General features: G+C 38.4%; 1 protein-coding gene across 1 annotated transcript in view; it reads left to right on the top strand.

Annotated features, from left to right (window-relative positions):
* Positions 1 to 26845, top strand: part of ADAMTS5 (ADAM metallopeptidase with thrombospondin type 1 motif 5) — a 45541-nt gene that overhangs the window by 3636 nt on the left and 15060 nt on the right. Inside the window, exons 2-3 of the mRNA XM_048947079.1 lie at positions 9322 to 9454; positions 24866 to 25033. Of these exons, the coding sequence (XP_048803036.1) occupies positions 9322 to 9454; positions 24866 to 25033 (301 nt within the window). The remainder of the gene's footprint in view (positions 1 to 9321; positions 9455 to 24865; positions 25034 to 26845) is intronic.

Below are 26845 nucleotides of genomic sequence, written 5' to 3'. Positions count from 1 at the left end.
AACCCACTTTGAATTACTCCTGAGTAACACATCTTCCATGGGCAGGGTTACTGCTTTCAGATGCATGCAGTACATCCACTAAGTGTCCCCGTTCCCCTGGTCTCCCTCCACTCTTAAGATGCAAATATTGTTTGCGTTGTTACTTAGGGATGTAGGTACTCTGGAAAAGAAAGGCACATGCCTCAGTGGTTTTTCCTGGTTTACATGTAGTGCATGCAGCAGAGCAATTCCGGATAACATAATCTGTTCTGATGACTGGTTGCGTGTACAGGCGCATTGTTTGGCATTGCACGTCAGTATTTGGCTCAGAAAGGACAGGATCGTAGTTTCTTGCTACATGTGTTTATGATGTTCTTTGCAGGGAATCCACACGATTTTTATATGCTTACAGTCAGAACGTCAACATGGATCTATTTGCTCATCTTGGAATGTAAACACAAAAAAGGGTTAAAGAATGAAAAAGGAGCGGAGATGTTTCCTGCAGAAAACAGTCCCACTTTGAGCTCGAGCAAGATTTTTTCCAGTTTAGCTTTTCAATGAGAGTGGCAGCAGTTGGCAGGAGGATCCCACTTTTACAACTATGTTTTGAATGTATGAAGTGCGTTGCTTAGCTACGAGACGCCGCACCATGGCTGCCTGTTTTGATGGGCTCTGAATACCGTCATGCTAATTTTTGAACATCCAGATGTCTTCCGCTAAATCGCTTGTTTTTGAGGCATGGAGTGAATGTGTGAGGTACATTTTCCGTCTTTGTTTACTAACTGAGGCCACCTCAAACTTTGTGTCTCTGCATCAACAGAATAATATTTGCACATCGTTTGTCAGCCAAACACATGTCCTCAGCTGTATGTAACTGTTGACATGGAGCTAGTCTCAGTTGCACATGCCTACTGCCATACAAGGCTCTGAAGTAATAATTGTCTTTATTCTGGAGTGACACTGACTTGGATCTTTTTTTGACATGAAAAGATGCTTGCTCACAGTTCAGCACCACTGCTTTCTCCTCTTCTATTGTCGTTACTTGTTTCAAGATAAATTAACAACCACTGATAGACTAAGAACGCTGGCAGCTTTCTCGTATTGTAAAATCAGTATGAGAGGTCTAAATTACTATAATCATAATTCATGCTGGAAATATTTCCCATGCAAGAAGATTTTTTGAAGAAGGTTTACTAATTCTGGGTTAAAACATCAATTTACCTTTAGTCATAACATGTATCTAACTTGGCAAGTATTTCAAAGCAATCGTGCTGCAGAGCAAAATAAATAGTAAATAAATATATACCTGAGTTCCATTTGGGGTGATACAGATAATGTCTTGATGCTCTGTACTGCTATCAATGGGGGCAAGGGCAGCATAACTCTATCCCTTAGCTGCAGTGAATCCCAGATGTAACTACCAGAAAAGCTACTATAACAGGTCTGGTTACTGTTACACCTATAAACATCAGTGAATGCAGAAATTATCTGTCACTAAATACTGCAGAAACTCATTGGGTTCCATAACAATTATTTTGAATTCCCCAAAGTATCAAGTATGAGGGGTCTGACTTATCGGTACCAAGATGTAATAGAAAGGTATCTTAGCTTCAGCTGGGATGGAATAGCTTTCTTCAGAGTGTCTGGTATGATGCAATGTTTTGCTTCTAGTAGAAAAACAATGTTGATAACACACTGATGTTTATAGTTGCTGTTAAGCAGTGTTGTACAGAACCAAGGCCATTCTCAGTAAAGGGCCCAAGGAGCTGGGAGGGAACAGAATTAGGATAACTGACTTCAACTGGCCAAAGGAATATTCCATACCTTTATGACATCATGCCAAAAGAGTTTTGAAGGGAATGGGAGCTGATGTTTCTTTTGCAGCTCCAGGAGCTAGCTGGGCATCGATCAGGGGGTGCTGAGTGGTTGTTTGTGCATCGCTTGTTATATACATTCCTATATATATGTAGAGTCATTATTATTTTCCTTTTTTCTATATTAGTAAGTAGTTTTATCTCAACTCGTAAATTCCACTTTTCTTTTCTGACTGTCTTCCTTTACCCATTGAGAAAGCGGGGAGTAAACGAACAACTTTGTGGTGCTGAGCCACCTGCTGGGTTAAACCACAATAAATACCATGAAAGTTCTTGTTAAAGTGGTTTGGCCTTGACAGCCAAGAGAATACATGGATCCCACTTTGCGGTTGAGTCCCTGACAGCAGCTGTAAATCCTTAGGTCACATGCATCTTCAGAGTATCTTCTACAGTGTGGAGATGCTAGGACTCGATCATCTGGTGGCCAGGTGAGACCCCACTCTGCTTTGTGGTACAGGTGCAGCTGTGTGGTGGGAAGGAAGAAGAGCTTGTAAGCCCTATACGCTCAGATATTAGCTCACTTTGTTTCCCAAGTCTGTGAAGTCAACAGCAATTTCATCTGCTTCAAACGTTCTCATTAACAGTTCTCTGAAGCTGGAAGCAGGTTATCTTCAGTCTTCAGGTTTTTATCAGTGCAACAAATATGTGCCAGATTATTTGTCACAGCACAAAAACATATTTGTTGTGTCTTGCAAACTGTGCTTGAACTCAGACTGTTCTTTTCTGAGATCTTGCCTGCTCTGTAATTATCCTTGAGAATTCATCCAGTCTGTTTCATTAGTGACCCTCAGTTAAATTTCAAGTGAACTATTGAGTGCATTTGGACAAAATCCAGTTCTCTTCCTTTCCCTTTCCTCCTACTCTGAATCACGTGAAAATTAAAAATAAAATAAAAAGATATTTCTCAAGTAGATGTAGGCACCAAGAACAAACACTTTCATAAGGCATCATCCACAATATCCACATCCACATCCACAATCAGCAAACCTGACTCTAAAAAGAAGTTCACACTGGAGCCAAAGGCCACCGTCCTGCCTTTTTCCACACAGTAATTACATGGATCTTATGTGTATGATTTAGTTTAACTGTCAATCTGACAGTGCTGTTGAAATTTAACAGTGAGCTTTGGATTACCTCAACTCAATAGATGGTTATTTCATTGAGTGGAGCAACTACTTTCTTTGGCTCTACTTCTCTTTCTCTCTGTCTCTCTCTCTCTCTCTCTCTCTCCCTATATATATATATATATAGTCATCTCCTCACAATTCTTAATCTGTAAAGGAGGTCAGCATAACAATTGTCAATAAAATATATTTCATTAACGTTTATTACTATTACTTTGAAGAAGTTATGATGTGACATGTCTTCCAGTTCTGTAGGGTTTTAACCTTTTTTTTTTTTTTGCAAATCTAATACATTTAGTTGATGTCTCAGGGGAAAATAAAGTGGGGCATTATTTGAGGGGGAGGATTCATTCTAATGATTCATGCTAATCTACAGAGACTGTGTGGAGTTTCCATGCAAAAGATTTATGGAATAGGCAAGTTAAATCAAACATCTTTCCCTGCTCACCAGTCACAACTGGTGTTTTTCACAACTGAAATTTTGTTTGCCTTCCCTTCGCCGTGCAGAATCCAAAAGACTTGTATGCATTTTGTTATTGTTGTTGCTTTTTAATAATCTGTGTTTTACATAATGCCACTGCATTTTCTTTGTATATTTTAGGAGTAAAAGAAGTTTTGTTACTTTGTCTACTGAGATCACAAAGAATAAGTCCAATTTAGACTCTGTTACTAATGCTTCACTGCAGGGTGTCCTGGGATGACAGATGCTTAGGGTCCTTGTGTCATACAAGGGAAGAGTAAGAGCATGTCTAAGTAACCACTCCTGTGAGGAGGTCCCAACATCACCAAAACATCGAATCTCCTTACGTAGAATTCAGAAAGACAATTCACTGTGTTTGAGATTCAAATACCCCTGGCTTATTTCTGACTTTAACATAGTAACCTGAAAGGAAGGTGACCTCCGTTTTTAGGTAGAACTACTTTTGTTTGGTAAAAGAGGCAGGTATCATCACTCCTTTTTCTCTCAAAAGTTAACCAGACTTTGTTTTTCCCCTCAAAATGTGTTGGGGAGGGTGAAGCAGTATCTCAGTGGGTCTAGCTGGAGTCCTTTCCTTCACAGTGATGGCTAGGCCTTGTCCCGATGCCCTTACCTGGACATCCACACCAGCAAGACTTAGCAGTTTTTTAGGAGCAGGACTTTTCACAGCAGGCTTTCTCCAGAGCACTGTTGCACCATTTTTGGAATGTATAGTCTCTCTTTCTAATTGTCCTAGTATCAGCTGAAGGGTAAAATAGACCATTCCCTTATTATTACCCATTAGCCCTTGTTTCCAGTACACATTTTGAGGTGCATCAATTCCAATCTTTTACTCCTTTTGCCTTCTGGACATCACACACTCCTTGGGTGATACTGGTAATCCTTTCTGTTTCTATGAGTCTTTCTATCTCCTTTTTATTAGTGTTTGTCTCCAAGTGTTCTGTTCTGTGTTGCTGTGACGTTAATAAACTTCCATCTACTTTCCAGGGTTGAGTGCAGAAGGATGGATTTGTGAGTCCTGAGTAATTTGCAACCCCACCTTCCTTTTACAGACTTGCAGTGAGAACGCTTGTGCAGGAAGTTGGAAAGCTGTGTTTAATTCCTTCCTCTGCTTGAGGGTTTTTAGGCCTACATCACCCACCTCCCAGGAGAGGTCCTTAACCAGTAGACTGTAAGCTGTTCCAGGTGTTAAGGAAACTTTCCACCTCTCTGACCAAAGCTATGTCACTATTTAGCAAGTAATTCAAGATACATGTGGTGAGAAGGAGAGAAATCATGACCTGAAGCTGCTGACCGGAGTGCGCTGCTTAGAGCAAGAAAGCCTGTGCTCCCAAAACATACAGAAGAGTGTTTTACGTAATTTACTGAAAGGCTGTTAAATGTAAAATAACAGAAGCAGACTGAGAACAGCAACCAAAAATGAAGTCCCTTCACCAGGTGCTGTAAGCACTAACTGCAGTCTGGGCTGTGGAAACCTTTGGCACATGGGATGCAAAGGGAGGAGCCCCAGCTTCCTGCACACACAGCCACGTGCATGCCTTCCTTGTAGGCTATAGTCTGGTGCTTAGGGCACTTTCTTAAAAAATGCACTTCGAAGTATCCTCATCCTTCAAAGGAATTTGAAGTCGAAACTGGGCAAAGGCTTTGCTGGACCATTGTAATGAAACCAGAAAAGCAAGCAAACAAACATAGTGATGTAAAAGCTGTTAGCTGTGATTTTAAAACATGGTGATGTGCAACCAAGTCCAGTCCTGTTGGTGTCTCTTAGGTCTGATCTGAGAATATGTGTAGACTTGAGTTCCCACAGGGACAAAGATTGAGAAACACTAAATGTCTGTACTTCAGTGTAAGCTAAATGCTAAGCTGCTCAGGGCTGTAAAACTGTTTTGCTTTGGGGTCCGTAAAATCACAAACTACAAGCCCTGTGCAGGATAGATAACGCAAAGACCAGGGGACACGGGTCGGTTTTGTTCTTCTCCATTTACATTCCACCAAACAGTCCACACTGGTTCTTAAATACTGTTTTGGATCCAGTCCATAGTCTCTGGTCTGCTATCAGGTTTCACTTAACAGTTTATTCTCATTTTTAACCTTACCACACAAATCAAAGATTTTCAGGTAAAATAAATTAACTACTTCAAGCAGGAGGCCACTAGAGTTATCTTCATTCACTACAATGCTATGTATATCTGGCCAACAGCCAGCTGCTCTTGAAATACTTATGAATGCCAGGAAAACTTGGCCTTTAATAAGCTCTCTAATTAACTACTGGTCTTATGATGTACAGCTCATTTTTCCTGTTGTTTCTTTGCCAAAGCTTAAGGCTTAACATCTATTGTCTCCTATGTAGCAAACACATTTTCTATTCCTTCTTCCATTTTGAAACTTCTGTAATCTAGATGAAAGGCCAGATGCTGCATTCTTTCTTCAGAAATATCAAGAAGAAACACATATTCTTAGAAGTTTCTTCTGCTTGGAGGCAATTAAACGAGTATACAGATCTGAAAAAGAGACTGACTTTTAAAATGAAAGCTACACACCACAGCAAAATAGTTGTTAGAAATTGATCTTAAGTATCATGAGACTTCAGGAGTTTGAAAAATTGAGGGGAATCCAAGCAGATTTTTTTTAAATTGCATCATTACATCAAGGCCTTTTTTTTTTTTTTTTTTTTTTTCCTTAAAGAAAATACTACATTCTAAGGAAATAAGAACTTTTAATGTACTCCCAGAAATTTTACTTCGGAAGTCTGTGACTGTCTTTCAAAACTCCTTGGGAAAACTAAAAATGTAGATATCAATGCTGTTAACAAATCATCCAGTATGGCCAGTATAGCTAGAGAAACTGTATGTCGAAGGAAAATTTGCCATACAGATGTAAAAGATTGAAAGTGTTAACAGGTGTGATCTTTGTCACATCACTGAAAGCTGTGCTGTGGGGAAAGACCATTAACTAGGAAGTGATGAGTTAAGAAAAGCATCCAATGGCAAAATTTTCAGAATATTTGTCTCAGAGATGCCACTTCAAATTGTGTCTGTAATATATAACATGAGATGCTGTGAGTAGAAATATTGTAAATCATACATGGGCAAGAGAAATTAAGAAAGAGTTGAGGACATAATGGAGCCATGTCCTGAGTAATCTGCCTGGTTATGGACAAACTAGCTTAAAAAAGTCATCCTCATGCAGTCACTGAGGACTGAGCACTACCAGAAGGCTCTGTGCATATTCTCTGTTCAGAGCTTGGTCAGTGCACGCACTGCTCTAGTAGCAGATGGGCAATCTGTAGACATCCTTCCAATGACTGTTAATATCCCTTTGTGACTCTATGAATAACAACTTCACACAAATAAGCTAATACCAGAAAATATTTCCTGTCTCAAGACCATTTACAGCCCAGCTCCACTACTGCCCAGCTGAAATTCAGTAGCTGGCAGAAGGACTCCCCATGTCATCTTTCTCAGTCTGCTGGGGAGGCCCTCCAGATGTGGTGACTTAGCCAGCTGCTGGAAATGCAGTTGTGCTGTATCAATCCACTGCTTTCTGTCCACAGTGCATTTGCTTTCCTCTCTTTTATCTTATGGGGATCTCTGGTCCCACACTACCACCTTACCTCTATCTGGGGGCAAGTGTTTACCAACTGCCTGTGGGGTGTTGACGAAGCTAGCTAGTAAGCAGGATATTCTAGGGGTGACCATTAAGTAATAAAGTCAGTCAAGAACTTTGTCTGACCTGAAGCTCAGTTATTCCTAAAGAAAGCATAAAGCCTGCTTTGTTAAGTCTAGACAGCTGTTATGCAAATAAATTTGAAGGCTACTAGTAAGATGTTGAGATGTTTGGATATATGTCATACTCTGGGAAATTATGGTAATGGAGGAACAACAACCTGATGAAGTGACTGGAATTCACAGGAAAACTGGGGCGTGTAATGTGGTGTAATGTCAGTAACACATAACGTATGAAAGGTAACCAAACATTGCTATTTCCTTTCGTGCCTGTGTATGTGCATAGCTATTTTCTGATGTTTAATGAAGGTGGCATAATGCATAGCTTAGGAAATTTTTAGGATGGTATTACTAACCAGCCAAAAGTCAGAACGGATGCTTATCGTTAATGTCCTGGTTATAATTTTTCAAAATCCAGAGTTCCCATCAGAAGTAGCTCTAAGGAGGCTTATGAGTCTGCCTGTTTGGAAAGACTGTGTTATTTTAATTACACTTGTGTTGTCAAATCTGAATAATCATTTTATGATACCTGATTGTGTTTGCTGTTACAGCTCCATGGCCACATCACTGACTTAGCTTCTTCTTGTATGCAAATGAAAAGAAATCATGCAATTTATGCATGAGGCATATGGATGCTGATATAATTGTATCATACTGGGAGGAATACTTATGTAAGCATCTAAGTGATAAAAACGCCACAGGCATAAGAGAGGACCAAATGGCACAGAATCTGTGTGTACAGACGAGGTCTCAATTAGTGTATTTTATACCATTCTTGGTACTATCAACATGAAGGTAGTTCAGACCTTCTTTACTAAGCAACTTTCTGTCTCATTTATGTGCTTTTTTGTATTTGTGTAAGAATTTCAGTTCAACTGCTTATGTGGATCCAGTTAAAATGGATGTAGTATAACTTCCTATACAACTTACAGTCATTTATGTAGATCAATTATATCACTACTAAAAGGTATTTATACTGGTACAAAGCCATGCATTTTCTGAGTTTTGTTACCTGATCTATGCTGCTGTAGGTAAACCACTTTAAACTACCCTGTGTAAAATGTACTGCTAGATTGAAAGGGCCATACTCAGAAGTGGTGCATGAAATGATAAATAGAAATGAACACAAGAAAAGTAATAGGAATTTAAGTGTTGCATCTTCTTTCTGAATAGACTCTAGATCACAAGCACTATAGAATGGATTAATTATGAAACATATAAGTCATTTATAAAGGAGATCTAGAGGGAAGAAGAGATTCTTAAAAATGAAGGAAAAAAAACAGAACTGATCATTTTGATAGTAGCAATTGGTAATACTGCCTTGAAAATGATGTTTTCACTCAACCACAATTAATAATCTTAAGAGTGTTCCAAATGGCATGATCTCAACTTTTCCTTCTCAACTGAAAAAACCATATGTCTGACCAAAGCTTCATTTTTTAGTAGTAGTAGTGGTGGTGGTAGTAGTAGCATCCTGAAATAAATAAAAAAAACCTAGTGCTAGCATGTGACCTAGTTGTTGCACTATTTGAACTAGGAATCAAGAGGATTTTGCACTCTGTTCTGTCCTTGACTCCTTAAGCAACCTCTGAGAATTGCTAAAATACTTGGTATATTGGGTAATACACGTTATTAATCATTGTACTACTGGGCGGGTGTGACATGAGGTTTAATATATAACAATCTCATTTATTTAGGTACAAGTAGATTTGCCTTTTGAATAGAGAGGCAATCTGTAATTCAAGAAATGATTAGGAATGTGGTGCTTTATCTGTGCGTTTGTTTTCACCTTTAGTAAATAAATATATTTGGATATATTTTATTTCTTCAGAAATGTTTCTGTGGCATGTATTTTGTGTACTAGTTCAGTGCAACTTTAAGTGTCTGCATGCATTGCAGAAATACAAATTTAAATAACAATAGTTAGTTGTAGATTAATTAAATTCAGTGAAAATTCTCCCAGTGACTTTAGCAGAGATTGGATAATCATGCTTTCAAACTGCATTGAGATCTTTAGATGTAAGCTCATATGACTGTTTTTATCCAGGTTCTGCTGTTTGCAAAGGACTGGTGGCTTTAGCCTGTTGTTACTTATGGGTGTAAAAATTTATTTTAATGATTTTTTTTTCCTTCCTGGACAGGATTTATGTGGGCATCATTCATGTGATACTCTGGGAATGGCAGACGTTGGGACCATATGCTCTCCTGAGCGCAGCTGTGCAGTGATTGAAGATGACGGCCTCCATGCAGCTTTTACAGTGGCTCACGAAATTGGTATGCAGTGCCTTTTCTGTTCGCTTGCCAAATCAAACACTTGTAACAGCTGCATTAGTAACCAAAATACTTCGCAATTAATTCCAGATTTCCCTTGGTCCAGATACTCACTTGGGGATTAAGGCTGTATACATATGCACTTCAGGGTTAACTAATAAGGGATCAGAAGGCAAGTGAAGGCGCACAGTAGGTGTTTCCTTTCTGACAGTTTTTAAGCAGCAGTCAAAGTGAAAATTCAAAGGCTGCTGCTACTGTCCAAAAACGTCAATACGTGTCCCTCCTGAGAAGGTGGTTGGTTTATCTATTACAGTTTGCACACATTTAGTGTATACATGATGGAAAATAACTCACCTTTTTGATCTACTTGCATTATTGTTATGAAACTTTACATGGAACAGTGTATTGCCTACAGAGAAGGTTTTTATGGAAAAGAACAAAATCTTTTTCTAGGAGTATTGAAATGCTACTTTTATGGTAAAATGTAGTACCAATGTGAATCCCAAGATAAGTGAAATAGTATGTAAATGTTAATAATTTGTTCAAAAAAACTGCTTGACTTGGTTTCAGTCTCCGCTTTAGTAGACAGCAGTTTCACTTACGAGTGTTACTCACACACTTGAGAAAGATCTAAGATAGAATTTGTGACAGAAGAAAGTTTGTATTCTGGGACGTTACATCTGGCATGTTATATTCCTTGGGGGAGACTGCTGCCATCTTGGCTATTTTTAACTTTCTAATACTTCATGACCTGTGTTCACTAGAAATACATTCAGAATGAAGGCTATTCGCTTTGGTGAGTGAACAGCAATTTAAAAGGGGACAACATTCTTTTTTTTTTCTCTTTTTTTGAACATTCTTGGAAGGAAATAACAAGGAAAGGAGAACTTTCAGAGGGAGCCAATTTCTGAATTGCCTTGTACTTTTTGCCAAACCAAAGTAAAGTTTGCTTTGGGAGTATCATTGCAGTAGTTCAATTTTCAAGTAACTAGCAGGTAGAGCCTAAGAGTTCTGTGCCTGATATATACCTGGCTCAGCAACCGGAGGTCACCAAGTATGAAAAATCAGCTGGCATGTTAACGTCCAGATCATTCAACCATTAGTGAGCCTAAGCCTGCAGCTTTTACAGTGCCACAAAGAAACGAGATCAGGCGTGGATGGATGGAGTTCATGTGTTGAATGAAAGCATAAGACATTATGATAGAATGAGTCCCCAAACCAGAAATTTTATTTTAATAAACAAGGTGGTTTGTTAATAAGAGAAGAAGCGATCTGAAATTACTAGAAACGTACAGCAGCATCTCAAATACAGCTTAAAAACAGATGTGTGCAGTAGTATCATACCTGGATTCTATAAAGCCAATAACCCATCACAAATGGGACAAAAAGACTGGCAAAGTTAATCCACCACTCAAAGGCCAGTTTCCTGGAGGTACTCTTCTATCATCTGACATCCCAAAGTGATATCTACTGTTGAGGGTTTCTGGGCATTGGTGAGGTTGGAATCTGAGTGAAGGACCTCCTTGTTGTTGGTAGTGATGCCAGTGTTGGTATATACCTGTTGTGCAAGGCAATGGGCAAAGTGTTTTGACTGCCATTCTATCAACAATAGATACATGTGAAATATGTTAAAAATGAAAGAACATAGATCAGTTACGACAGAGGTGAGGAGTACATATTGTTACCTTGAATTCCACTCAAGGAATTCAAAGGAAATGTAAACACAAGTGAATTATTTTTAGTGATCTAGAAACACTTTTTTGAAAAACAGCCATTTTCATACCTAGAAGTTTACAGGAATCCATAAAAGCTATAATTTTCAATGTAAAAAAGCATGGTTTGAAGCAGTTGGTTAAATAAGTACCCTAATGGACCAAATAACTCTAGTTTGAGGTTATTTCAAATAACATCTCTTTTTTCCTTCTTACCATAAGATTTTAAGAAAGGAAGGGTGTCAAATCACACATTTTGTGTGTGTGGCCTAAAGCAGGAGATGTTGAGAAGAAAACACAGCTAAAATTGAGTGCGTACTTAGGTTAAATTAAAGGTCAAAAAAGGATGAAAAATAAAAGTGTGGCATGGATACCCTTTAGTTAAGCACTTTAGGGAAAACTTTGCTTTATTTTATTTGGAGACCAAATTTCTTGCCTCAATCCAGGAATCTTAAAGTTCCCCCTGTCCTGTGGGCAGGATGTAGTTTTAATTTTACGGCGAGTTAGTTATTCAAGAAGTTCATTTTGCAGGTTAGGAGATGCCCTAAAAGATAGAAAGGATTCTTACAGCTCAAAGCCTGAGCTGCTCCTTTCTGTCAATAGGGAGAATGAGGTGAGTCATTAGGCATACGGTAGTTACTGTCTGCAGAATATAAATAACTCTACCTAATGTGTGCATCTGTAGTAGATGCAGCATCATAAGTATGGACTTGATCTGAAGAAAGACTGTGTCCCTACTTTGACTTCAAGGTGATCTGAATGCTCCCGTTTCCTCTCTCAGTGTTCCAAGAGCTTTTTTGAGGATCATGTTCTTTCTCTGGAAGGTAACCAAAGTAAATAGTGCTGCAGCTCAGCCAAGCAGGACGATGCACAACCCAAGGGTTCAGAGTGGATACATTCACAGGAAGCCAAAAAACTGCAGAACAGAGGCTGCTGCTTCAATTGGTTTCTACCACATCATGTATTAGACATTTATTTTATTCCTTTTAAATAAAGTGGATGGATTTTGACCAGTAGTTTTTGAGGGGGAAAATATGAAGGAGCAGCAACAACAGGCAAGATCTCTAAAGAAATGTAAACAAGAGCGGAGAAAGAAATAGATACAGCCAAATTCATAACACGCTAGTTGGATGACAAGCTGTGGAGACTTGTATATGAAGAGCAAAGGGTCAGAACCAGAATATTGTCTTAGTTTTGTGTAGTAAAATCGGGAACCATTTGTCTGGTGTCAAGTGCAGAAAACAGTACAGCAAAAAACTACTGGTAAGGATATCTTTTAGCTTTGAAAGTGGTAGTACAGCCTCAGAATAAAGAAGGATAATGTTATCAGTACAAATGTAATTTTTAAGTCATATCCTATCAAGGCATTCAACCACCAATGGTAAATCCAAATACAGTTATTTTTTTCATAGGGGATATGTTATTGTCAATTTAGACAGTAGTAGCTTTGCTGCCAAAAAGTAGTCTTCTGTACTTTGCCTTACATCATGAGTTCAGCTCCATGCTGTGGCACAGAGATGTCTTTTGTGACTTTAGGCAACTGCTTGAGGGTATGACTCCATAGCACTGCATGTGTATCAGAACTAGTTTTGGCAAAGCATACAGATATCCTCCAAGTATTTCTTATCATCAGCCTATGGACTGTAATAAAACGATGCTTTGTTATTTCATGGATTTCCCTGCATCACAGTGACATCTGGAGAAAAGTGTTAAATAATCCACAATTGCCCATAATCTCAACATTTACTTAACAGTTTTCATAGGTCAGGGCTGGTATATTGCTACTCCTGGTCTTATGGGAGATGTCCCTGCCTTTAGCAATGGGGTTGGAGCTAGGTGATGTTAAAGGTCCCTTCCAATCCAAACCATTCTACAATTCTATTCTATTCCCATATTAAAATAACTATCAGGAAACAAAAGTGACTAGATTTATTTCTCACTCTAATACTGTATTCTGTTTGGGTAGAGATTTTGTTGCTTTTACAATGCTAAATTCTAAGCCTGAAGATGTCTGATATAACATGATTGAAAGACACAGTCAATCAATTTCAAGTCATGTTTAACATCTCTCGTGGTGATCCCATATATGCAGTATGTTACAGTGTTTTTTCAGTAGCCCAGTTTTGTATTTTGTCATGCAGTACCCTTCAAAAGGTCTTCATTCCGTCCCATACTGGAGTCCTGCAGGTTTCAGTGCAAATAAACCACCAGCCTCAAAGGTTTATAATCTGTAAAAGGAAAGAAGTATTCAAGAGAAAAGAAGTGGAGCTACTGATCATTTTATCAGTAGGCAATACAGAGATTTGGTGACTTTCCCAGAATCAAAAGGAAGTCTTACAGAAAGACAAGGATTAAACTTGCCTCTTGAGTTTCAGTCTAGTCCTTAAATACAAAAGCATCCTTCCTGCAGTCTGTAAGCAGGCAAGGCTCCAATTCAGCTCAGTGAAAATTAAATGAGTTTAACAACTTAAATTATATGTATCTTTATTCTTTCCATCAATCTTGAGGATTTTTTAAGAGCAGATATAGAGAAAGCTCTGCCTTTTTGCTCAGTGGTAATGTTCATTTGACCTTTTTGCAAAGTTCCTATTTCTCTGTTGTGTAATCACGCTGGCATGCTATTACTCCTTGTATCCTCCTGAGTAATATGGTTTACTGATGTTCTTTCCAAGTATTTTATTTTTAGATTATAGCTTAAAATTGCTACATGGAACTAATTAAACCTCTGGTCATTAATTTTCTTTATCTTTTGCATGTGACTTTAGAGCCAGAAAGACTGAAGGGGAGTCATAAAAGCAGTCTTCAAATATATTCAATAATTGTTGTGAAAATGTACATAATAAATCATTCTCCGTGTCTACCTGGGACAACACAAGGGGTAATAGCCTTTGCACTGCAGCAAGGGAGCTTTCCTTTAAGCATTAGCCAAAGTCATTTAACCATAAAGACAGTTCAGCAAAGGAATGAATTGCCTGGGGAGGCTGTGAAGCTTCCATCACTGGAGGCTCTCAGGAGTCAGCTGGCCAAACAGCCGTGGCTTTTGGGATGCTGATCCTATCTTATGGCAGAGGGATGGACAAGATGACTTTTCAAGCTCTCTTCTCAGCCTCATTTCTTAGGGCTGTGTGATGTTATTCCAACTACTTCTCCATCTATATTGCACAGCTGAGCACCTAAAATCAAGGAACAGTACAGAAACTAAAACTGGAGAATAATATGTTTAAAGGAAAATCTTTTTAAGCTTGCCATCATCCTGTGGCATCTACCATCACTAGAGAACGAAAATAACATGAATGCTGTCAACAAAGTGCAGTGTTTTCCTGAAGAGCATTATTTTATGCAAAGAGACTATTTCAAAAGTGAGATATCGCTCCTGGAGTCCTTATTAAAGCAGTTCACTGAAATACATTAAAATACAATTGCACTGAATTCTGTAAGGGTTCAAAGTACTTTTTTCAGAACCTTAGCTTGCATTAGAGTTGTACGCCTTTGTAGAAGAAGAGCCATGCCTAACATACCTATCCTGTGTGACCCTTATGAAGAGCTTCATGACTCTGACCCATCTCCAGGAGAAACTGAAACCAAGAGCAGGTGTATGATATTTAAGTAGTAGTTCTGCCTTTGATGTATGTAGGAGAGCCAAAAAAGAAAACACTCTAATTCCATGTTTTACCATGTGTTCATTTTGTATACTCTCAAAGTAATTAAATACACAGTCATCTTTTCTTTGCCATTGCTGAATATGTAGCCCTTTGATTTCGAGGCTGTCAAGATAAAGCAGATAATAGCAAGCTTCAGATTTGTCAAATACAAATCTTTTGTAGACTTTCATTTCAAGGGGGATAGATTGCCAAGGGCATAGCATATCATAGGAACATGAAAAAATGGTGAATGATATTTGACTTTCGTATTAATGACTTCTTTCATGACAGACAGAGTTTTGGGCAAGTATCCAGGTAATCATAATTAGGCAGAGTTGCATTCTTAAAACAAAAAAAAAAAAAGGGAGTTACAGTCATCCAAATCTGCTCTGATGACATACATCAGGAATATTATTTGATTCTTTCTCTTTGAACCTTTTTCAAGTTTTTATTTAAACATCTGCTAGCAAGAGCACTTGTATTAAGCCCTTATGAACTTGATTTAAGCCCTTCCCTTTAGTTAAGAGAAAAGATGAACAATCTGAGAAGTAGGGCAGAAGCTTTACATGATGTTTCAAAACGCAAACATCAGCTGTACAAAAGTTCACTGCTTAAAATTTTGACTAAGAAACACTTGGCTTACCTAACAATAGTGTGACTAGCTTATAGCATTATATGCAATATATAATTTTTCCACCTGCAGCACACATTGTGCTTAAAACTAACGTTTTTTAGTGAGGCTGAACCATTTTGTAATGGCTTTTGTGTGGAAAAATGGAGACGCAGAAAGGGGAAAGGTTATGTGAATCCTTGTTTCCTAAATGTGCTTGAGCTTTTCTTTATCTACCCTGTACTTCTGAATCTGACTAGTTTAGGGATCTTTGCCTTCTTAGCAAATGTGAAGCGGTCCTGAAAGAGAAGAGAGGGGGATGAGAACAGAATTCTCTATCAGGGACTTCAGGAAGCAACCACAGCAGCAGGAGTTGCGTTGATCTTTGTATATGTGTGACCTCATGAAGAATTGAATTAAACAATGCTATGTTTTGAAAAGTTGCTGTGGATCATAAAACATCATAGCATGAAGAGAAGTAGGTATAATGATGGATGTATTATGATCTCTGCATCCATGAGGGAATTGAGAATGAAGCTGGGTTTTGCCTAATGTTTCAGAACACTTGTTATCAATAAAAGTTCACTTTGGCTGTGTGCAGTGCCTGAGCCCCCCACTCTTCCATATTGCAGATTAAAGTGGGGATTGCTTTTGTCCTTGGCAGATAAACACTGCTGATATGATCATGTAGTTTTTGTGCAGACAATACTTCAAGCAGAATTACACCAGAAACAGACAGCAGGCAATGTAATGTATTCAATCTTGCACTGTCTACTCTCCTGGAGTTCATTCATTTACTATGAGCTACAGCAAATTATACTCCTTGTGAGTTGTCCTGAGCTGGACAAGCATGAAATTGGAATCACCATATCCCACTTCTTCATTAGAATTTTCACTTCTCTTGTACATGGCGCACAAAACAGCAGATGTGGAACGGACATACCAGACAACATCTTTTAATGATCATTTGAGTTGATGTGGACACAGTAGTTTCTAATTGCCTAATCTGCTTTGCCTGGACAGATTTTGTCAGCAAATTGTCTGACTGGGCTTATGTATCTGTGATCTCCCACAGAAGTCTGTAATAACAAGCCATTTCAGTAGACGTTTGTTTTGTGTAAAGTCTGCACGACTGGTGTATGAATGTCTGATTGTGGCTTTTTTTACGTATGCTCCTGAAGAGGAACTGCACTTCAGACTATTGTTTCTTTCAGCCTGAGGAATTCCTTTAAGCCAGAAACACTAAAAACTGCTTTTGTGCTGTAGACTTAAAGGAGAAAGTGATTTTTTTTTCTTTTATAAATAATGGATAGCAGTCAAGGAAAAGAGCATTGGAAGGAAAGTTCAAGTATGAAGAAAGGGGAAGAACCAGTTTTACATTCTGTGCTTGTTTTTTGTAAGCCTGTGTAATTCAAAACGCTGCTGTTTTGTAAAAAAAAAACAATTTCATTAATCATTATTGCTTAGGTTCATCATTTGTTGCACAAATTTCTCATTACTTCAGAAGGATTTCCATCTATGACTGATATCAGTATGTGGTTCTTAATTACAAGCCAAGTACTTGCACAAGTTGGAAAAAAAGTGCATGCACAAAGAAATGACAATCTGTTGTTAGAAAAGGAGAGAGCAAGAGAATTGTGCAGAATTCATGGCCTGGTAATTTAAACCGAAGAATGTTGAGCCAGGAGGTTCCTGAATCCTGATTCCAGGAGTTGCTCTGACTCACTGGGTAACCTTGGGTAAATCACTTGACCTTCTTTTGTACCTCAGTCATCTTCACTGAAAATTAGGTGAAAGGCTTGACCTCACTGAAAAATAAATGCTTAACTGGCACAGAACTTTTCTAAGAAAAGAAATTACAATGACTGTAGGATTTTTACCATATTGTGTCACTTTGCATGTGTTCTGTGGTGCAAGAGCTGTACTTTGATATGCTCTTGAGTTTAAGTACTAGAGATCTCTGTATGTTCATAAACAAGGGTATTTTTTTTTCCAGAAGAGTTAACCACCATGATTTATAATGTAGCAAAAGCTGAGCTTTACTTGCTGTACATTGATGCTCTTTTTTGCTTTTTTTATTCCTATACTTGAGACATCAATGGAAAATGAGGCTATATGACTTCTGCACACTATTGGCTCAGAGAACCTTTACAGATAGTCTCACAACATGTTTTAAGAAAATTCAGAAATACTCATATTGTTGTTTTGCTTCCCAGTACTCCTGGGAAGAAAATAGCTGTGGTGTAATGTGCCTTACAACACATCCAACATAGCTCTGATGTGCTTCTAATGTACCTGCAGAGTGTTTTGTATTCTGATACTTAGTGAGGATAGAAGTTTTAGATGACTTGTTAGAAATACTTTGGAGTATTCCCACTTTATATCAGTAATACATACCCTGTTCCTACAAGGTGCAGAAATTCTTTCTAATCCCATTGGAGTTATTATTTGCCACTGGTCTGCAGTAGGTACTGGCCTTCAGTAGTTAGTAGTGGGACCTTGTGCAGTGCGAGGTCCACTGTCAGGAATGCAGAAAGTGAAGGTGAACCAGAGTCTGGGGATTTATGACTGCAGCTGACTCTCTTTATTTCTTACTTGAGCATCTAAACAGAGTGCTCTGCACCAAGATTCCCGTGAAGACCGCTCTCCAGAATATATCAGGGTTCAGAGCCTTCAAGTTGCTTTCATACTGTTTTAATAGTTTACTGGTGCAGCCATACCTGCTTTCACATCAAAAGGAGAAGGAAGGCTGTTAAGAAAGACTGACAGTCCTTTTAGCTGGTTGGTCTTTTTGCTGTATTAGAAGGAAACTATTTACAAGGCTAGCTCTTCTTCACTTGCATGAGGGTAAACCCCTGCCTCCTCTCCATCTGTTCCTTTTACCATTTTGTGCATTCCTACAGGATAACTTAACTAAACACCATCCTGCTGGTAAATTTATATTATGTCATTTTCACTCAGTGGGAACTGTCAACACCAGTAAGATGCTTCATTAAGTAGAAAACATCGGATGATCTACTAGCCCATTCTCAATCAGTCATCATTTTACACAGCTGCCAGGAGCCTTCTTTCTTCCTTTTTATCAGTAACCTGGTATGAAGTTCATAGTAGTACAGAGTTGTGAGATACTAAATTTGGCATCCTTCTTAAAAGCTTTCATTTTAAGGTTTGTGTTCCTTATGTCTCTTAGCCTTTGCCCAAAGCTTTCACTGGAATTTTGCTTACATGTAGGATCACTTGAAGGATCACCCATAACCTTCTCACTTTGGTTCTTATAACAGGAAGTACCCTACCAATAACCATGTTAATGTCCTGGGCAATACTTCATAATACCAGCATGTTCATGCATGTGGGTAGGGAGGGGACTTTTCAAATAGAAAGGAAAATGCTTGTTGTCTTGCTCTTGGATGCAAAAGGATGAAAGGCACAGGTATGGAAACACTTTGTTTCTCCCACTTCTGTGCTAAAAAGGGCATACCTTAGAGATTACAGATTGTTGTGGTATTTTAAATTTTTATTATTTCTAATGAAAAACCAAAACAGTTTTAAGAGTCATCAGAAGCTTGTTATATATCTTAATCTAAGTCTGACAATAATGTTTTAAAACCAGAAGTTTGGATAGAGAAAGATTTAGGTCATGATAAGAATTTGGAATTTTAGTTCTACAAAATTATTCGAAAGTTGCATTCAACATACATACAAAGTTAACAAGCAAATCAATGTGTACAGATAATAGAATTCATACATTTAGTGCCCTGAACAGTTATTACTTTCATTAATGTAACTGGTGGCTTATATAAGAGCTCAAATACTGTCAGAGTTCTATATTTGGGAAGCTATTCACTACCTCTTTTCTTATGATGTTAAAAAAGATATTTTCAAAAATTTTTAAAGCAACAAGAGACTCAGAAAGACTTAGGGAACCTCTCAAAAAGCATAAGTATGCCAGGTAAGTGATTAATTCTCATCATACTGTCGAACAAAGGCCCAGTTTAATAACCCAAAGTAGGCAACTGTTAATGAGGTATGTCCTCAGTTCACCCCATTTATCACCATGAAGATAAAAGTTACAGTGCACTCTAATTAAAGGTGAAGCCAGTAGCTGGACACTTTCCAGAAGATGACCCTGTTTCAGTTTCTTGTATTTTTGACAAAGTATTTGGGTTGAAATGTTCTGTGTTGAATAGAGAAGCCTGAGAAGTGTTTCATTTTATTTGTTTATTCTGAACTACAGAGATTGTCCAGCCATTTCTGAGGGGGAGATTAATTTGCAAACGTTTTATGCAGAAACTTGGAGCTTCTCTGCTCAAAGTGATGGGCTTGAAATTTGGCTGCAAGCTTCCTTGTTTGTGAAGGGTATTCTTCTGTCCGTGTGAGGGAGGAAAAGAGAAAGGAAGAACAATTTCAGTATGCAGTGCAGGAGTTAAATTCTGCACAGAAAGCACATCTCAGGGGTGCTGCAGCTCAGGGCTTTTTGGAATGTAAGGGGCTTCCCTCAGCCTCAGCAGGCTGCTCATTAGCAGATAGATCCACAATGCTTCACCTCCAGCTGTGCTGATTTCTGCCTTGTGCTCAGTTCATGGGACATGAGAAAGGATGGTGGGTAGGAGAGAAAAGAGAAGGACAGAGACTGTATCATATTTAGACATGGAAGCTGGGCACCAACTAAAGCACAGTAAAATCCCTGGCCTGCTCCAGGGGCATTCACATTGGCAGCTATAGAATTTCTGTAGTTTAATGTACTGTGACCACATTACTTTGACAGTAGACAGTTGAAGCTGTGTGTACTTACATATCTCATTGCAGGGGCTAACGCAGGATCTGAAAAACATGTTTAGAAAAGACAAAGAGTTCTCTCTGAGGCTGGGACTGATATTGTTGCAAGAAAGATGCTACACCCCAAAAAAATGGATTAAGTGAATGTTTTAAGTAGCAGAAAGTCTCATAGGTGACAAAGCTGAGCATCCTTATTGACAGTGCCTATTATTATGTCATTGAAGATATTTTCATGTGGGATGTGGAATGATTATGCAGAAGAAAGATTCATGTAGTAAGTGAAGTACCTTCAGTAGGAGGACCACTGCAGAGTGATACCACAGGGTGCTAAGAAAAAAAAAAATTGAATTCCACCCTATAAGACTAAATCCTTTGTATCATTGAGTTCTGGGGAGCTTTGGGTGGTTGTCAACGGTAAAACCATGACAATGGTGCTACAAAATGTTGAGCACTCTGAAGAATGAGCTCTCAGACTGCTGATTCATGCCCAGATACGACTCATATCCTACACCAAACGCAGACTCCATGCCATACCTAGTTTAGTGAGCATGGTCGTGATGGGTTGATGGCTGGACTGGATGATCTTAAAGGTCTTTTCCAACCTATATAATTCTATGATTCTGCCTTTTAGAACAGTCTTCTAGTTTTTGTTATTCACGCACAGTTGTTCAGTACGCATTCCAGTGGCTTAAAATGAAACTTCTTTTTCATTAACAGGACCTTGTTTCTTTGTTTCACATGCATTCTGCAGTTAAGTAATTTCTTGCAGTGTTACAACCGTGCAAGAGGTCTCTTGGGACAATAAATGCAAAAAATTCTTCCTGCAACCTTTAAGCATAAGAATTGTCTCAGAGAAGGTTGCTATAGTGGGACAGGTCTAATCAGCATGGTATTTTCATGCTTGCTGGACTAATTTTATGCAAGTACTTCTGTTCAATTGATTGGAAGTATGTGCATATTCAAGTGGACTTGGAAGTAAATCACAAGAAACTCCAGAACAAGTCAGCAAAGCAGTGCATTTGCAGACCTGATTTAAGTGCAGAACCATACCGTATATACAAGGGTATGTCAGCAAATGTTAGTGGATATGTCTAAAGCCCTCTCCAGAAAATGTTCGCTTAAGTTAGCAGAAAATTTGCTACAAATAATTATTAAATGTCATCAGAGAAGTTCTAGTTATTTTACTACTAGGCATGTGTTGAGGTTCATTAACACATTGGCTGTGCTTCTCAGATATGAAGTACGACCTGGTGCCATTCACTGCATTGCAAACAGTGAATGCAAACATAATGATAACATTATGTATAAAGGCAGCCAAAATCAATATCATCTTCATATTCCCTGAAAACTCTCACCATCGTTGTATTTAGATTTTGGCAAAGTCAAAGGTAGTAGTCCTCACTGACACAGTAGCTGAACATTCATTAAAAGTTTAGCCTGGGACACTTTCAGATAATTTGTTCGATCAGTTAGAAGTGATGCACTGTTTATTTTGGTTACTCTGTCTGAGAAACACATGTGTCTGAAATAATAATTATTTTGCTCTGCATCAGCATTTGGCTTAAAAAAAAAAGATGCCATCTCTTCAGAGCATGTATTTGTACAACACTATGTCAGATTGAAACTTGACATGTATTTACTGCATGTCAGTGCAGAATAAAAGCAGCATTATCTGGCTCATAGTGTATCACCACAGGAAAGTGTTTTTACCTACAAGAAAAAAATAAGCTCAAATTGTGCACATAAAATACATCAGCAATTAAACTTGCCTTCTGTATAAATAATATTGAATTGTTATGTTCTTGCAGGAATGTGTTTTTAAGTGTAACAGTGCAGCACAGCAATAGCAAATATCAACAAGGAAAAGGCTGCTCCAAAACTAGTGCCACATATTTTATTATGTTGGCCCACAGTGTCAGAGGTAGATGTTGGTAGTATGGCAGTAGAGACTGAACTTTCTCACCAATATTCCATTACATTTTGCTGCCATGTGACACATGACGGCGGAGGGGCAGTCTGACAGAATGGTACCTGACGTGGAAGTGCGTATGAAACAAAGACATGGAATTGAATTCCTCCATGTGGAAAAAAATTGCATTACTCAACAGTTCCTGAACATTTGTTGAGACGTAAGAGTGGATGTGAGTACAGGGAGGCAGTATGTGGGGCATTTTGACAGTGGCGGCAGTGGTATGAAAGACAAGCCATGTTCCACACAGCTATGCATAGTTGTCCCACCACAGAATGAAGAGCATCTTGATGAGCTTATCCACGGGAATTAATGGATTACAACCACAGAAATGTGTATGGAGCAGAGTATGAGCTTCAGTGTGTCAGAAAAGATGGTGGCAATGTTGGAATATTGCTAAGTTTGCACCAAGTCCCACGGATGCTCACACAGGAGCAGAAAGACCACTGTATGCAAATTTGCCAGGACCTATTGAATCAATACAGGGCTAAAGGTGACAGTTTCCTGGATCACATCATTACTCGTGACAAGATGACGTGTCACCACTATGAGCCAAAGTCAAAACGGCAGTCTGACAACATGTGAATTCCTCATCAGAGACAAAGCTCAAGATGTAGCTCTCAGTGGGCAAAGTGATGTGCACTGTCTTTTGATATAGAGTCGTCCTTCTGAATTTCCTGGTAATCAGACAAACGGTCAACTTTGATCACTGCATCATGTCATTCAGCTGAAAGCTCAAATTACAAGAGTAAGGTCAGAGAAGAAGACAACCTTTCTTGTGCAACATGGTAACTCCAGGCCCCAAACCAGTTTGTAAACCTCGGAGTATTTTGCTGATCTCGGCTGTGCCGTCTTAATACACCCACGGAATAATCCAGTTGTGGTGCCTTCTGACTTCCATTTGTTTGGGCTGATGAAAGATGGACTGTGTGGGCATCATTATCCTCCCAAAGATGCTATCAGAACAGTGTTAACATAGTGGGTCACCTCCATTAGTGCAGAATTTTGCAAGCATGGCACACAAGCTCTTGTTTATCTCTGACAAAATGCATAACTAATGGTGATTATTGTGTTGGTAAATAGTGTTTTGTAGCTGAGCATTTGCTCTATCAAATAGTGTTGATGTGCTCTTTGTATCTGTTGATGTTTCCATGAAAGTAAATAGGAGGCATTACTTTCAGAGCAGTAGGACTGGCTGCTCTTAGTCATCATTGGTATAAATGAGATGACAGATCAAGGTTCTCTTTTCAAATCTCGGAGTTCCATCCTTAGATCAGGAACTCAGCATCACTGGGAGCTGGACTGCAAGAAACCCTTATTTCTTGTCTTCTCCAGACTTATTGCATACTTCTAGTCAGATAGCTACTTTCAGAGTCTCAGATACAGCTAGACAGTGAGTGCTGCCTTTATTTTCTTCCTCTTGGCCTCTATTCCAAAGCAGATGAAAACAGCATATCATAAATTTTATATACGACACATACATTTATACTGATTTTCTGCTTTTTTTTCCAGCCTGTATTGTAGGTATTGTTACTGTTTATACTGTTGTCATGGCTGTTACTATGGATATCAGAATATGCTATTCTGCCATCAGTATTCCTTCTTTTGTCACCTTTCAACTAACCAAAACATAAAACCTAGTGTATGTACAAGACTTTTAGTCATTGCAGAATAACAAAATGTGTCTCTCCAGCCACACCAGCTATCTGAGTGCATCAGATTTATTTCTCTGCAGTGACTGCAGTGGGTGGTTTTTGCCCTTATTAAAAGCACTCGTGGCATAACTCTGGATATCTTACTAACCACCTCAAGGGTGAGATTGAAACTAAGTTCAGGCTTGAGCTCCCTGCAGCTTTGGTACCCATTCATTCTTATACCTCTTGGACAGTAAATTGGTTGTGAGATAAACCAATGCACATGTGAAAATTAACGTTAAACCTGATGTTTACAGAGAAACCAATATGTTGCCTGCCCAGAGGCTAGAGAAAGTAGGAATCACTGAATTGAAGTGAAGATTTCTGTTATATAAGGCCTAATCTAGCAATGGAATGGGCTCCCCTGAGTATCCAGGATTTTTGCGAGTTACATTGTGTCCTGCTTTGTGTTCACATTGTTTTGTGTTCTGTAATATAAATACCCAATGCCACATACATTTAAAAATAAAGAACTGAACAACCCTAACAAAAAAATCCCGCAAAATAATACATTGTACATTGGACAGACTACTGGAAAACATTATTCATATTGATTGATGTGCTGTAGAGGGTACTTGCACTTCAACAAGGAGTGCAACAGAACTTTTGTGTTCACTTAGAAAGATACTGTGAAGCCTTTCTAAACAATGGCAGAATGTCTTTGTGAGGTATTAGTTTTTATTACTGCAGATTATTTGGAAAACGTTGAGAACTATAATAAGAACATATGAATAAGTACAGCTTACTGTAGTCTCCATCAGGTATAAATCAGCTCAGAATCAGCTCAGTTTGATGACAAATCAGCTGATGGCACTACATCCTTGCTGTATGCAGTGATGTAAACTCTTTTATCCTCAAGCATAGATACCACATTTCAAGTGGCATGCTTTGTGCTGCTGTTGGAAATTTGAGGGCAAATAATGCATTTCATTTTACTTTGATTGTGGGTTCCAGCTCTTAAACTCTATTATGAATCATGGTTTCATTTAATGTATTCATTTGGTTTCAATAGGGCACTTGCTTGGGCTTTCCCATGACGACTCCAAATTTTGTGAGGAGAACTTTGGCTCCATGGAAGATAAACGCCTCATGTCCTCCATCCTGACTAGCATTGATGCTTCAAAGCCTTGGTCCAAATGCACATCAGCAACTATAACAGAATTTTTTGATGATGGTCATGGTATGTATTGTCACATCTTGCATTGATTACATGTCATTTTTTTCTGTGATATGTTTTTTAAATACTTTATATAAGCTTTTTCATTCCTTGCTTGTCTTGAGACTATCTTGAAAGTGCTTGCAGAACAAGGCAGAGATCTAAAAGTCAGGCAGAGTCTCATGCCCATATTGTGTGGTTCAAATGCAAAACAAAATAAAGAGTTGATGGAGTGCATGTTGGTAATAACTTGGTTTGAGACACAGAGAGTTTCAGTTTTTTTAAAGTACAAAATTAGTCTTGTCTTCCCAAATGAGACTACTTTCAAAAGAGGACAAAAGGAAATTTCTTTTCCTCACAGAAATTAGAATGGTTAATATGGTCTATTTAGCATTGCGCTGCAGATATGAGCAGAGTGTACATGCTCTTACCATTAAGAGCATTTATTCTGTTTATAAAGCGATTATATTCATTTTGTTTGTGAAGAGGGGCTGTAAACAAGTATTATGACCCCTCTGTGCTGTCTATAACAAAAGACTGCTTTTGCTCCAGGAGCTTATCCTCCAAGTCATATAACTAATATTTATTAAATATATCATTTGACCTTTGGAGAATAAGTACAAAACCTTCATTTTTTCCAACAAGTAGTAATATAAAGTATAGTCTGAACTCTTAAATGAATTTTAAAGTTTTCGTTGTGCTTCCAAAGCAACTGCAGTTCTTAAGCCATTCAAATTCCAAAATGCTGAGATAAAAATGACATAACTGAGTGAATGGATCAAGTTGTTATGGTAACTGAAATACGTATGGATAAAAAGTATGACATGTCTGCTGAATGTAAAGTTTTTTGCTTTTAAGTATTTCTTTGGCTAATTTCAGTGCTCTCTGAAATATTTTCTCCTGTTTTTTCCTATCTGGAGAATGACTTCATTTTTTTTGTCTCAATTTTAATAGATTCATTCAGCTATACTGTCCTATTTTAATGCCCATAATGCTCTGGCATTGACTTAATACTACCAAGTGAGTTTCTACATATGAAGAGACCTTTCCTTTTTAAGTTTAGTTGCATTCACTCCCTTTTGTCTCACCTGGGAGTTTCACAGTATGTATTCACTGACCCTGTAGAGAGTACCATCTGTCCTACAAGCGTAAGGATGTCATTCTGTCATTTTTTTCAGTAGAAGAGGGTAGGAGTTTCAAATCCTTCAGAGCTGCATTGTGGTCTCCTTGTTGAGCCTGTGTTGACTTCCTGTACAACTTTAGCAGTTCTCCATTTCTGATACTTTTCACAAAGTCATGTATTCTTTCCTGCACAAGAGGTGCTTAGAATCTGTCCGCTTACTAACAAATGGGTTAGGATATATTGTCATTTCTGATACTCATGAGTAGTTACCACACAGGCATGTAGTCCCAAAGACTTACTAATGGGATGAAATAATTCATGAAAAATGTGAGCCTCTGGTCTTGTCTGCATATTAGTTTTAGTAGTGATGTTATTGGTATGCTTTCAAAAGCATAGTGTTTAGGAAATGTGTTTTCTTGATAGATTAGCTCCTCATAGACCTTGTCTAAATTAGTGATCCTTTTCTGTTGAAGTTTATCAATTTTTAGATGTTAATTTTAAGTAAAAGATTTGTCCTGACTGAACACAAACACTATCTATGAAATAAGGACTAAGGCCAATGATTTAAACGGCAGTTAGTTCAAATTATCCTGCTGAGAGTACGTGTTTTATTTTAGGCATGGAACTCCTTCTGGTTTTATTTTCTAGCCAGGGAACAAATCCATAGCTGTAATTCCCATTTGTAATGTACACCAAGTGTACCCAAGCCCAGA

Source organism: Lagopus muta, chromosome 1 (assembly GCF_023343835.1).
Source record: "Lagopus muta isolate bLagMut1 chromosome 1, bLagMut1 primary, whole genome shotgun sequence".
NCBI lineage: Eukaryota > Metazoa > Chordata > Aves > Galliformes > Phasianidae > Lagopus > Lagopus muta.
Note: the sequence above shows the minus strand (reverse complement) of the source record. Positions and strands in the feature narration are given on the sequence as shown.